This window comes from Erpetoichthys calabaricus, chromosome 4 (assembly GCF_900747795.2).
Source record: "Erpetoichthys calabaricus chromosome 4, fErpCal1.3, whole genome shotgun sequence".
Classification (NCBI taxonomy): Eukaryota; Metazoa; Chordata; class Cladistia; order Polypteriformes; family Polypteridae; genus Erpetoichthys; species Erpetoichthys calabaricus.
In genome coordinates, this window is record NC_041397.2 from 228,350,501 (window position 1) to 228,365,963 (window position 15,463).

Sequence of the window (15,463 nt, forward strand, 5' to 3'; positions counted from 1 at the left end):
AAGACAACAATAGGTTTTTCTGTCTGACAGACAGACATTTTACATTTTCCTTATGGAAAAAAAACACTGGAAGATTGAATAAATGCCAGTAACTTCAAGTTAAATGTGAGAACAGCTCTCTGGCTCTAAGATCTAATAGATAAGACAAGACTGTATGATAAATATGACTAGGTAGTCAAAGCAAGTGTACAGTATACTGTAGATAATCATGGTGCTGTGTTTATTAGTCCCACTGTATGTAAATGAGGCAACTTCTTAATACATAAAAGTACTAGGTTCTCTATCAGCACTCCCTTAAATGTTAACAAAAGCACACTTTATGGAAAGTTTTCATAAGGCTTAATACATGAATTACAGTAAATGTACAATATTTACCTGTCATGTTATCCAAAATGTCAGAACCCCAGTCTCCACGAATGACTGATGACAAAATATTGTCAAATGTATTGATATCTTTTGTACTAACAATACGGTCTCTGAAAAGACGGCAGGCTTCATAAGCAACTACTTCAAGGACAAGATCTGCAGAATTGTGTGTTGCACCTAAAATCACATAATTCAGTAATAGTAAGTCACTATAGGTATACAGTATATAACGATGAAAAGATACCGTAAAAGATAAATACATACTTTTTACATACCATTTTCATAGCGTTCAGAAAGAAAATTGTCAGGAAAAGAAGGAAGAAAGAAAAAGATGTTTAAAATAGTTTTTCAAAGTTCAGAATAAATTAGTCAAAGTCAAGTCATACTTACAAGAGTAAAGAAATGACATATTAACTTCAGCAGTTGCTATTTTGAGAGACAAATTACTGTTATCAGTGAAAAGTAACTAATTGTTGGTATACTCAGAACACTTGATTGTATTGTTATTTGTAAAGTTAACAAATTATTCAACAAGTGATGGTTAGATTATTAATATCATGAAATAAATATTTCAGACAGTCGTGATTGACTTCAATCTTCATCTAGCCATAAGCAGTCAATACAGAACATATCCATATTACTAAACGAAATGGTAAACCGGATATGGACGCAGGGAACTGCCCGTGGACGCAAAAGACATAGTGCGCAAGTGCCACACAAAGCCCCCCCCCCCCCCCCAAGTGATACGGGAGAGACTATGCACGTGCGCAGGCACCACACAAAGCCCCCCCGCACCAGAGCAAAACGGGAGAGACTACGAACCGTCAGAGTAGGAAACAAAGTAAAACGTCATAAAGAGGTTAAAGAACAGGGACAAACACATGGAGAGCAGGTTACAGAACAAAGCCCCCCTCCCCAGAGTAAAACGAGAGAGACTACGAACCGTCTGACATGCCGCAAGCAGGATAAAGCGAGGTCAGAAATAAAACACAGAGTAGGAAACAAAGTAAAACTTTATAAAGGGATTAAAGAACGGGGACGAACACATGGTGAGCAGGTTACAGATGATGAAAACTGGAATGCAACAGCTTCAAAAAAACCTAGGCACGAAACACATGCACACCAAGATACAGAATATAAAGGCAGAAACAACGACAGTTAAACGTCCATACCACACACCACGGTAAAAACCGACATGATACGGAAGATGGCACGGACACGCGTCTGAAACCGCGGAAGCAAAACTGTCTTGGCTCCAAAACCAAACAGCTCAACAACTGACACAGCTTCGACACCGAGCCCGCGTGGACAGTTCTAATGAACGTGGACGCCTACAACGCGCGTCTCAAACTGCGTAGGCAAAGCAGGCACGGATTCAACACGACACAGCTCGAGTGACCGAGATACAAACACGCGCCTGCCTGGATATAATTAATGAACGCAGGCGCCTACAACGTGCGTCTGACATGCCGCAGACTAGGCAGGCACTGCTCAAAAAAGAAAGAGCTCGACTAAACGAGATACGAAGTGAAACGGGAAACACTACAGAGTCCGCAGTGCTCCACAATGCACCACATGATAGTTCGGAAAGAGCTTCGTAGTAACAGTGGGGAGACCCAGAGTGACACGGGCGAACGCTCCGTTTTAAACATACGTCATCCTCACACGTCCAAAATATACAGCATAGGTGAATCACATTACAGTGATGCATTATTAACAGTACGATAAACATCACAGTATCGCAAACAAATGAAAATTATTACTCGAAAAAGGGAAAATATATTCACCACGCACCAGGTGTCATTGAAACAAAAGCAGAATAAAGCGAGATCAGAAATGAAAGACAGAGTAGAAAGCAAACTAAAACGTCATAAACAGGTTAAACGAGGGGGCCAAACACATGGACAGCAGGTTACAGATAATGAAGACCGGAATTCAAAAGCTTCAAAAACAAAAGCTCGACTGACCGAGATACAAACTGAAACGGGAAACTCTACGGGGTCCGCAGTGGTCCACAATGCACCGCATAATAGTACGGACGGAGCTCCGTATTAACAGTGAGGGGCTCCAGAGTGACACGGCCGAACGCTCCGTATTAAACATGCGTCATCCTCACACGTGGCTGCCCAGCGGGCACGGGTTCAAAACGCCAGGGGTAGGCGAGCGAAGCCCCCTTGTGTGTATGTGTATATATATATATATATATATATATATATATATATATACATATACACACATATACACATATATCTACTCTATATAAAATCCTAAGCCTAAAAGTGCAACAACTTTATGTCACGTTTTTGTCACATTTTAAATCTGGCTTATTTTAAAACCTACATATATATGTTTGGTATTATTCTTTTCAGAATTTATCAAACTTTAATGTGATCTTGTTAGATTTTACGATTCTTATTCCATGTTTAAATTATAAACTAAAAAATATCAAGAACTCACGTCCCACGAGACAAGACTTTGTGCCAAAAGATTTAACCACGCCCGGGGCCAGAAATAAAAGACAAAGAGTAGGACAGCTGCTGTACAGGCTTTTAAATGTTTGAAGCACCGAGCGATATGCAGATCAATCGGCACGGCAACAGCAGCAAGTCAGCAGCTGATCGAGCAAAGAGGAGGTAAAAAAAAAAACTATTTGTTTCCCATAAGAGGGGGTTTCAGAGGAGCGACAGCATCTCCTTGGGGTGCGTTCAGCGAAGTGGCTGGTGCATAACGCAGGCCGGGGGGGGGTTGGCGAAGCTAGTAGGGGTGAACCTCCTAGTATATATATTTATACATATATATACATACATATATATTTATATATATTTATATATATATATATATACATATATATATATATATATACATACATATATATATATATACATATATATATATATACATACATATATATATATATACATGTATGTATATATATATATATATATATATATATATATATATATATATATATATATATATATATATATATATATATATACTAGCAAAATACCCGCGCTTTGCAGCGGAGAAGTAGTGTGTTAAAGAGGTTATGAAAAAGTAAAGGAAACATTTTAAAAATAACGTAACATGATTGTCAATGTAATTGTGTTGTCATTGTTATGAGTGTTGCTGTCATATATATATACATATACACATATACACACACATATACACACATATACAGATATATTATATATACATATACACATATATTTTTTATATATATATTTTTTTTATATATATATATATATATATATATATATATATATATATATATATATATATATATATATATATATATATATATACACATACATACATACATACATACATACATACATATACACACATAGATACACTTACAATAACATAGAAATCAATATAAACAACATTAACATCATTATCATATGAGAATATGAAGTAATATATAAGAAGCACATTTCATATAAATATTAATAATTAAACAGTAAAATCTTCTTGTATAATTTGCTACCGTGGCTTTTCGTTGGTCTGTCCAGGATTTTAAATCACCTGTAGCTTGCAAACTGTTTCACCTATTGACTTGAAATCTGGTACACATATAATACGTCACGTCTGCTATCCGCTTTATGGGTGATGATTGTATTACTCTTTTTATGTTTATTTTATTTTAGAATCAACTCCTATCTGCGCACACCAGGGCGGCCGTGGACAGATGCGTATGGTGTATTCACTCCATGTTATCGTGCATTGCGCTGTCACTGGTATTTTGATAAAAGAATTTGAACAATATATAAGAAGCGTATAAATTATTAAACAGTAAAACATTAACATTTAAGAAGTAAAGTTACATTGAGTACTACTGCAGTGCCTTCGGGTATACCTCATTTTTTGTTTGCCCATTACATGCTTAAATGTATACATTTTTTGGTGTACCTACCCGAGAACACGCGACATATAACCGACCGTGGGAGAAGCATGGATTTTAAAGAAGCGTTGAGTTCATCTGCTGGTCTCCCTCGTGGAATAACTGGTAATGTTTCACTAAAATCTACAGCGAGTAAAACGACATTACCTCCTTTTTTTTTGTACGATCTCTGAGATGTTGCTTTTTTCGGTTCAAGGCTTCATAAGCTCTTTTATGTTCCATGGTGTACTTAATAAGTACTAATTATCCCAAACCATCATCTTTGAATGTTGCAAGACTTTCGCCTTGTATGTAGATCGGGGTAATTACATTCATTGCATTCCTAGTCTGAATCACAATCTGATTGTATGGGTGGTTACCTGGCACTGTAGGGTTGCCACCCGTCCTTTAAAATACGGAATCGTGCCGCGTTTGACAATGAAATTGCGCGTCCCGTTTTGAATCAATACTGGACGGGATTTATCCCGTATTTTTTTAATCATTTTTTTTTTAAAGCAGCGTCTCATGCAAATCATCCCACACGCATTTTATGAAGATGCCTCCTTTCCTACTTTTGATTGGGTAATACTTGATGTCATTGTTAGTTTGATTGGTGTTTTTAACTGTCCAGTGAGGAGGGCGTGTCTTTTAAGTACAGTCTGCAAAGTGTTGGCACTGAGATGTGGCGTCAGCGCCATACTTGAAGCCCCTAACGTTGCGGTCAGCAAGTCGGCTAACATCCGCCATGTGCCGTCTTTCAGTTGCGAGAAGCAGATCATAGAATGGTTGAAACTGTTGCCCCTAACGTTGCGCCACGGCGTGTGGTTCGTTTATACCTCGTGTCTTCTCATTAAACTTTTATCTCGCGAATATGTTATTGCAATCCGCAGCGGGAGCGTTTCTATAAACTTAATTTAAACTTACGTTTTACACCGTGCTTTGTTTCCCTTATGAACATGCTTGTATGCTTAACTCGCTCCGTTCTCAATTGTTTAATACATTTTTTGCTCTTCGCTGTTTGCGGCTGTTCCTCCATTTCCCCCTACTTCGTTCTTTTATCTCGCGAATATGTTATTGCAATCCTTAACGGGAGCGTTTCAATAAACTGATTGAAAATAGTTTTGCATTTACCTTTTTAGTAAAAGGCGAGCTTTTAAGCCTGAGAAATCACCGCGTAAATGCACACGTTTAATTGGACATGTGTTAATATGTATGGTTACACAGTATTAAAAGACAGTGAACAACGTCAGTTACCTTTGTTCCCGCGTTTGATAAAAGGTGAGCTTTTAAGCCTGAGAAATCACCCCGTAAATGCACACGTTTAATTGCACATGTGTTAATATGTATGCTTACACAGTATTAAAAGACAGTCAAAAATTAACGTCATTTACCTTCATTCCCGCGTGTGACTCGTGCTGTAAATCTCTTCCTTGTTTTTAGTTCACGTGATTACGTAGGAGGCGTGATGACGCGATACGTGACTCCGCCTCCTCCATTACAGTGTATGGACAAAAAATATGTTCCAGTTATGACCATTACGCTTTGAATTTCGAAATGAAACCTGCCTAACTTTTGTAAGTAAGCTGTAAGGAATGAGCCTGCCAAATTTCAGCCTTCCACCTACACGGGAAGTTGGAGAATTAGTGATGAGTCAGTCAGTGAGTGAGTGAGTGAGTCAGTCAGTGAGGACTTTGCCTTTTATTATTATAGATATATAGCATAGTTTACTGTCAAATAAAGCCTTCCGTACTATTATGCGGTGCATTGTGGACCTGGTAGGTAACCACCCACACAATTCAGGTCGTCGAGACTCAGACTATGAATGCAATGAATATATACACTGCCTGGCCAAAAAAAAAGTCGCCACCTGGATTTAACTAAGCAAATAGGTATGAGCCTCCTATTGGATAATTACTGCATGGGCGATTATCTTTCAGTTGGCAACAAGTTATTTAACCCCAACTGGTGCAATGAGTTGCTTCTCATTTCTTAAACAACCATGTCGAAAGACACATCTCGTGGTCATGGAAAAGATGTTAGTCTGTTTGAGAAGGGTCAAATCATTGGCATGCATCAAGCAGAGAAAACATCTAAGGAGATTGCAGAAACTACTAAAATTGGGTTAAGAACTGTCCAACGTATTATTAAAAACTGGAAGGATAGTGGGGACCCATCGTCTTCGAGGAAGAAATGTGGCAGGAAAAAAATCCTGAATGATCGTGATCGGCGATCACTTAAACAAATCAAATCGAAGAAAAACAACAGTAGAACTCAGGTCTATGTTTAATAGTGAAAGTAAGAGCATTTCCACACGCACAATGCGAAGGGAACTCAAGGGATTGGGACTGAACAGCTGTGTAGCCGTAAGAAAACCACTAGTCAGTGAGGCAAACCGGAAAAAAAGGCTTCAATTTGCTAGGAGAGCATAAAGATTGGACTCTGGAGCAATGGAAGAAGGTCATGTGGTCTGATGAGTCCAGATTTACCCTGTTCCAGAGTGATGGGCGCATCAGGGTAAGAAGAGAGGCAGATGAAGTGATGCACCCATCATGCAAGATGTTGGGGAAAAATTAATGCAACACTGGATGGAACTAAATCTTGTGACATTGCAGAAGCTTATCAAAACAATGCCACAGCGAATGCGTGCAGTAGTCAAAGCTAAAGGCAGTCCAATGAAATATTAGAGTGTGTTACCTTTTTTTTTTTGGTGGCGACTTTTTTTTGGCCAGGCAGTGTATATAAATGTGTTTACTAAATTAAAATGATTCTCTATAAAATACTGCTTCCAATGAAATCAAAAATTCTAAGTTGAAATTGACTAGGTTTATACTAATTCCAACTCAAAATTACACCCACTCTAATTTGTCATTATCACTCAAAAAAATAATTAACACCCAATTTTAATCAGTGTTCTGTTAATTATTATCCATCCATTATCTAACCCGCTATATCCTAACTACAGGGTCACGGACGTCTGCTGGAGCCAATCCCAGCCAACACAGGGTGCAAGGCAGGAAACAAACCCCAGGCAGGGTGCCAGCCCACCGCAGGTAAATTTTTATACTTCAAAAAAACAGTTTTAAACATTTTATCTACTACAATTATATAAATGCTCAACGTAAGTTTAAATGTTAACAAACATTCTGGATTTGAACATTTGTCTTAAACTAACCACATTTTTGCACTTAAAACTCAAATTTAAAAAATAATTAAGTGCTATTAGGCAATAAATTATTAAAGTGAAGCCCAGCAAAACCAACTAATGAAATCACCAAAACTCCTGAACATCCTATCCTCTCTGTGTGCATCAGGGATAGTTCCCTACCACCAAATCATTATCTCAGTACTTTAGAATGTTACCTCTAAAGAGTCAAGATATAGTATACTTACCTTCAGTTAGATCATATCGAAATAAGCTTAGTACCCATTGTGTTAAAACATATGGAGTGAAGAGATAGTGACTGTAGTCATCCACTGTAAATTTTGCTACAACCTAAGGACAAAGAAGAATAACTATAGAAATTGGCTAGCCGTAAAATAACCAATATCTACATTACAGAACTCTATAAATAATTCATCAGATATATTAGAGGAAAGACATTTTAAAATGTCACTTAAAACTATACTGTGCACATTTTTTTATTCAATAAAGCATTTAACACAAAGCACAAAACATAATACTGAATATGTAAATTGTGATATTAACAAGCAAAAGTTTATTGACTGTTAACTTAAAACAGCAGGGGTTAATCAGAAACAAAGGCAGGACCTATTTTAGAATAACAAGAATAAAAACTGTTTAATGCAGAGAAAATGCAGGATTATCACAAATTTCAAAACAATCTGTACTCCAGAAAAAAAGATCTCTAAAGTAAACAAAAAACAAACTTTTAATTAGTTAATTGAGTGTGGCTATAAATTTGCAATTATTAAAACTTTTGCAAATCTTGTGACCTATTCAGATTATTGAAGTGAATTACAAGATTTTGATATAGTGTAATTATTTATGTTTTTTTTCTTTTGACAATGGGATACATAAATAAAATGCAGTTGATAAGTGACATGTACTTAACTTACTTTTAATTATTTTTATTCACAAGGTAAAAATGATATAATGGTTAGTAGGCAATGCTGTCTTGACGAAATTGCCCTGGTATGAGGGAGTGTCAGTCTGTGCATAATTATATGGACAAATGTCCAATCCAGGTTTTTGCCCATTTTATGTCTAATGCTGCATGGACTGGATTCTATCCCCACCCATCCCCTATACCCCCAAAAACTTGGAACACATGAACCTGTAAGATAGATGGATTATGTTTTAAACAACAGGTGTCACTCACTATCTAAATGGAAAAGGGGTTAAAAACAAAAAAAACAAAAAAAAAATCAGAGGTCTATATTAGGGACCAGTAGATAGCAAACAATACAGTAAGGTCCACCACAACAGTCAAAAGCCAACCAAGTCAAAACCAAACCTATCAAAAACTAACATTGAAAAAAGCAACAAATCAGTTACAGTTACTGTACTAGCCTTTGTAATAATATATTTTTAATATAATAATAATAATAATATAATATATTTATTTGTAGGCGCCTTTCTAAGCACTCAAGGACACTGAACAATAAATAAAACAAACATTATAGGAGCATATCCTAGGTCTTGCACTGAAATGTTGCTTACCCCTGTTTCCTTTGGCTTGTTTTACTTAGCAAACCAGGATTTTTAGTCATTTATCTAATTTCGATTATCAGTAATGCACTTCTGATGTATTAATTTATTTAGGATGAACCTATGTGTATCAATTCCAATAGGTTTGTAGGAACCAACACACTTAAAAACAAAAAGTAACTTTACTTATGGTGTGTTTCAGGGTTTTTTATGCATCTTGTAGGTAATTTACCTGTCATAAAAGTGCTTACAGAAGGTATGACATTTCACACCAGAAAAATGTTTTCTGAAATAGAAAGCTTTTGAATAAGCTGCATGTTGAAGATGTTTTTCTATTTTTAATACAGCAGAAATGTACAAAAGATACTGTTTAATTACACTTCTGTGGAAGAAAACAAAACAACATATCTGATTACCTGCTCATATATATGCACCATGGATGCTGCCAGCTGGTGAATTTTTCCTGGTGAGCCCCAAGAGGGATGGTTCTTTAATGTTCTGTGTAGAACTGGTTGAAGATAAGTACTGTAAACAGTTTGCAACTGTTCTCTGTCAGGGTAGCTAGAAAGTGTTTTAATTAATATTTAATCAAAACATACTTAATTTAAGAATAATTATGCTAATGCTAGATATATAATATATAAATTATCTGTTCAAAAACTGTTAGCAACTACTGTACTGTCTTCTATCTTCAGCTAGCAGTTTGGGAAAAGATAAGTTATGGAGGCAATGAACATCAAGATAAAAAAGTGTTCCAAAAAAGTGGTGAATTACCATGAAATACAATTCAAGATTAAATACCTTCAGTGTAACTTTTTTCTGTATATATATATATATATATATATATATATATGAACCTGCTTATTGAAATATATCTAGTCAGTTTGCTTTGTTATCACATATTTATTTCTTTGTAAATATTAAGGGACACAACTAATATGTGCATATATAGTAAAGTGTAAGAGTTTAAATTTGACCAAGTTGTATTAAGGTGGGTGTGTGGTTGATGGTATACTGTAATGGACTGGTAATCCTGTCCAGGGTCATTTCTCCCATTCTGCCAGGATTCTTCTCTTTCTGTGATGCTGTAATGAAAAAGGTGGGTTCCAAAATTGATAGCTAAATGGTTATTATACATAGTGTCCATCCATCCATCCATCTATCCAGTTTTTTAATCCACTTATTTAGGGTGGGGATGCCAAGAGTCTGGAGCGTAACCCAGCAAGTATTAGGCAGAAGGCAGGAAAAATTCCTAAACAGAATTGCAGTGTAGGATTTGAGGTGTGGTACATAAAGTTTTGAACATTAAATCCTTAAAAATACAGTAATTTATATCTTTATTATTTACTATATATTTAATATTTTATCATGTAGTATATATGTTGTGACATTTATCCTAAATAACATATTGAAACACCAATTATAATATAAACAAAAAAGGAGTAGTTTGACTCTGAAACAGATGATAAGGGTTGGAAAGTTCTTCACGAAGAACAACTTACCAAATAAGGAAATACTTTTAAATTATAATTGTGAACTGAATTTTGTTATGTAGAAACGTGAAGCAAAATAAACTAAATGAAATGCTGAAGATGAGGCTTAAGTATACACAGTGATGTGAAAAGTAAGTATGCCCAATGAAATGTTCCTTTTTTTAAAACATATCTGGACATATCGAGATTTGATCTTCACTTAAACAGTATCTATACATAAAGGTGATATAACAAGCAGCATGCCATATTTACATTTCATAGTCTATTCTACAATTGAAATAAACATAAATGCTAATTTCACATGGTTATAAATTAAGTACAACCCTACATTTATCACTACTTCAAATGCCTAAAATTGGAATCGGGTACACTAGGAATCAGGTGCAACAGATCAAGTGCAAATGATTAGATCATTTGAAAGGAACTTTAAAAATCTGACATTTGGTATGGTTTGCTCTTTGTTGTTGAAGTCTGTGTTATCATCATGTTTAAATAGAAAGAGCTCTTTCAGGCCTCCAAAAAGAAGATTACAGATTCTTAGGAGCATGGGAAGGGAATCGAAAGATGTCCAAACAATTGGAAATCAACCATCCCACTGTCCCAAAAATCATTCTACAAGTGGAGATTTCAAAAAACAAAACTTCCAACTTGTCCAGAGCAGGCCACCCCAGCAAGTTCAGCCTGATACTAGAATCCGAAATGGTGACAGAAGTCTCCAAGAAACCCAGAATTTCATCACAGATTCTACAGGTAACTTAGCATCACTGTTGATGCCAAAATGCATGAATCAACCATTAGAAAGAGGCTGCACAAACTAGATTTACATGGGATGTGTGCCATGGGGAAAACTTTGCTGTCAAGAAAGAACATCGGGACAAGACTAAATAAAGTTTGTCCAGGAATACCAGGGGCCTCATGTATAAATGGTGCATATGCACAAACATGTTGCGCACACCATGCTCACTTCAAGATGTATAAAAACTAAACTTGGAGTAAAGCCACCCACATTTTCACAGCAGCCTCAAGCCATGCGTATGCACATTTCTGCTTGGCTTTGCAAATACGAAGCACCAGGAATCAAAGTACTGCTACTGTTTTTGTGTGGTATCCTTTTCTTTTTTAGATTTGTATCCATAATGTGGGCTTTATCAAATACACCAAAATTAACTGCATATCATTTATACATTTAATTCACTTGATTGTAATCATTCTGTAACAATATAATGGTGCATGGAATAGCCAAACAATTCCAACTAACATGGCTACATTACCATTGTTGGAAGACATCGCAAATGGAAGATTTGGAAGAGAACACAAATTTATAGATGATGATGTTTGGATTCGAAGTCAATTTAGATTTCCAAGAGCTATCCTAATGGAGGTGTCTGCTGTTAGAATACTAGGATGTATACTTGATATAATTTTTATGATGAAATGCAGTAAAGTATGTATATTACATTTTACAGATAAATTGTTAACTTCATTTAAATAATGTACATTGTTACCGTAATAATTAAACATGTGGGGCATGGTGGTGCGGTGGAAGCGCTGATGTCTTGCAGTAAGGTGGTCACGTCCCAAGTGTCCCCTACCTGTAGTTTGTATGTTTTCGTGGTGGGTTTCCTCTGCCATATGCCATGTTTTAAAATTCAATGCAAGGTGTTGTACATGAGGACTCTGGATTTCCAAAACAAATACGCTTTGGACAGACAGAGTTATTTGGCCACAGTGCCAGAAGATATATTTGGTGAAAACCAAAGACAGCATTTGAGTAACATGCTACCTACTGTAAAGTATGGTAATGGAAATGTTATGGTTTGGTGTTGCTTTACTGCATCAGGGCCTGAACAGCCTATGTGCATGTAAGACACCCCTCAACATCAGCTGAAAGAATTCAACATGGAGGAGTGGGAAAAACTTTCTCTCAGTTGATGTCAGACACTGGTAGACAGTTATAAGGAACACCTCCTTGAGGTTATTCCAAACAGGGCAAAATCAGTTATTACAGCCAAGGTTATACTTGCATTTCCCACAAACAGAAATTTCATATGTGTTAATCTTTCATTAAATAAATTATTACAAAGTCAAAATATCTTAAGTTTTTATCAATTATATTATCTTAATCTAAGCATTGTCACAGGAGGCTGGGGGACAGACCCAGCCGGGACACCTGGAAGGACCGGGAGGTGGCGTTTACGTCCTCCGGGCCACGAGGGGGCAACCGCCCTGGATCTGGAGAGGACCACGGTAGAGGAGCAAGGAGGCTCAAGCCCGTTTGAGCCCTTGGCCACTGCCAGGGGGCGCCCCAAGTCTCATGGAGCCTGGGAAACATTCACTTCCGCCACACCCAGGAAGATGGAAGAAGAGCCTTCCAGGGACACCCGGAGTGCTTCCTGGTGCAAGAGCAGCACTTCCACCACACCAGGAAGTGCTGCTGGAAAAGCATCAACAAGCACCTGGAGCACGCCCGGGTGAACATAAAAGGGGCCGCCTTCCTACAGTCTGGGAGCTAGAGTCGGGAGTGGGAGCAGGACAAAGCTCCCGTGGAGAGAGGAAAAGGCGGCCCATGGACAGTGTGAGAAAGGCCTGTATTAGGGGTGATTGGCGCTGGGAGCACTGTGTGCTGTGCGGGACTGTGTTAAATAAACGTGTGCTTTTTATAAAGATGTGGTCTCAGTCTGGTGGTGTCCAGGCTTATCTCACAGCATGTTTAAATGAAGATTAAATCTTGATATGTTCACATATGTCCAAAAAAAAAAAAACATTTCATACGGAGTACTTACTTTTTCACATGACTGTAAATTACTGTTAAAATCAAGTAAAAGCATATCAGGCACAGAACAAGATTCCCCCCAAAAAATAAAACATTAAAATTTATCGACTTATAATTAAAATATCAGATATTTTACTTATTAAACACTAACTTTAAATTCATAATGCTATAATTTCAGAAGTAAATAATACTTGAAAAATGAATAATTTCCTGAATAAACAATTTGATTTAATTAGCTATACTTTTAAAATGGTTTATCAAAGGACATGTTTATACTCATTCTTTGTAAGGTGATGCAAAAAAAAAAACCAAAAACAACCAATATAAAGTTATAGTCATTACTTGGATGAAGGCTGTATATAAAAAGATATATTTGCAATAGTTCAATAAATATGACTTGAGACTTTTCATGTACAGAAAACAGACATTTTAAGGGTAAGGTGGTAATACTTATTAATTGTGGTGCCAGAGAGTGGTGACGTGTTGCATGTTGAACTGCACATGCAAGTAACAATTTTGCTGTATTCAGTACACATGAGAGTAATGGCCCTATAAACCTATTAATCCCTATTAGTTTTTACTTTGAAAATAACTGACCAAATATAATATAAATACACATAAACGGTAAGAACTTACTCTATTGTACAGATACGGACAATTGAAGTGAATCTGGTTGTTAGGCAATGTCTTCCTACTGAGCCACCAGCTGACATTGACGCTACAACCTGAATGTTCTCCAGACCAACCCATTCAAGATTCTCATCATAAAACCCATAATAAGTCAAGACCTGGATGGTGAATGGATCAAAAAAAACTGGTTATATTTTAAAAATCAAAGCAAATTCTTAATTTTTTTAAGTCTTACTGAAAACACAATTAATAAATGAATTTATAAAAAATATATATTCAGATATGATCCAAAACTACAAAATGCTTTTCCCATGTAGACTTTAGAATGCGAAAATAGTGCATCTTTCATTATAGCACGTCATGCTACAGACAGGTCTCAAGTTATGAGTGCAATGGCATTAACAATCTTGAATGTTATTCATTACATTAATATAGTTTTCTTGCTATCAGTTAACTGCTTTTGTGTTTTGAAAACACACAGTAACTGCCATTTGGAATTAAAATGAAAATGTTTTCCAAAGTAAAAAGGGGAGGAGCAGTTTGTCACTGTAACACTCCAAGATGGAACCTTGTGTACTTTGAGTGATTAACCCCTTTACCTTCATGACTTATGATGCTAGACACAACTATAAATCCAATTAATGTACACAGAAATATTCTAGAAAAGAAAGTGTGGCCCTGTGGTGTTGAATCAAAAACAAGCACTAGTTATGTAATGATTCTAAACATCCATATTACTAACCGAGAATGCTAAACCGGATGGACGCAGGGACATCCGGCCATGGGCCGTAGCCGCAAAAAGACGTACTGCGCAGGCGCAAAAAGAGTCCGTGAGAGGCGGCTGAGGAGCCGCGAGAGGCGGACAAAAGAGGCCGTGCGTGGCGGATGAGGGGCCGCGAGAGGCAGACAAGACCACAGAAAAAAGGAGTGAGCACAGAAAAAAGAGAAAAAAGGAGTCAAAGAAACGCAAAAAGATGTACTGCGCAGGCGCGAAAAGAGTCCGCGAGAGGCGGATGTGGGGCCAAGAGAGGCGGACAAGACCACAGAAAAAAGGAGTGAGCACAGAAAAAAGAGAAAACAGGAGTCAAAGAAAGGAGGCGCAACGAGCACCGAAAAAAGGAAAAGGCACATAAAAAAGTAGTCAAACGCAGGCAAAGCACGAAACACATTGCACACGAAACTAGACCCAAAAAAAAAAAAAAAAAAAGGCCCGCGCACAACAGCAAGGCACCCACACCACCCCTACAGGCACCGGACGGGACACACACCAAGAGGGGGATTCAACAAGCCCATGGAACACAAAAAAAAAAGAACACAAAACCACCCCACAGACCCTACAAGCAAGGGACGGGACACACACAAAGACGGGGATTTAACAAGACACAGGAACACAAAAAGAAAGAAGACGCTCGCGCAACAACAATCCTCACCCCCCCCCCCTCCCACATCCATAAGAAGTGACACCCAAAGCCACATATTCTAAAGTGAACGTCAACACCTTCACACTAGGCAGCATAGGTGTCAGCATAGGTGGATCTCCTTACAATAAAGCACTATTAACCGTTCAACTGCAGAAAAGGAAACATATTAACAGTGAGTGCGATCCTCCTTATTACTTATCCATATTTCGCATGCTGAGAAAGAAA

The 15,463-nt window shown here is 37.2% G+C and overlaps 1 protein-coding gene across 3 annotated transcripts in view; it reads right to left on the reverse strand.

Moving 5' to 3' along the window:
* Positions 1-15,463, reverse strand: part of LOC114651221 (cytoplasmic dynein 2 heavy chain 1) — a 462,099-nt gene that overhangs the window by 310,659 nt on the left and 135,977 nt on the right. For 2 of the 3 annotated variants that reach the window (XM_051926882.1, XM_051926881.1), the window contains exons 45-48: positions 13,824-13,975; positions 9,338-9,482; positions 7,643-7,745; positions 376-543 (exon numbers count right to left, since the gene is read on the reverse strand). In XM_051926882.1, the coding sequence (XP_051782842.1) occupies positions 376-543; positions 7,643-7,745; positions 9,338-9,482; positions 13,824-13,975 (568 nt within the window). The remainder of the gene's footprint in view (positions 1-375; positions 544-7,642; positions 7,746-9,337; positions 9,483-13,823; positions 13,976-15,463) is intronic. The other variant, XM_051926883.1, reaches the window with a different exon arrangement.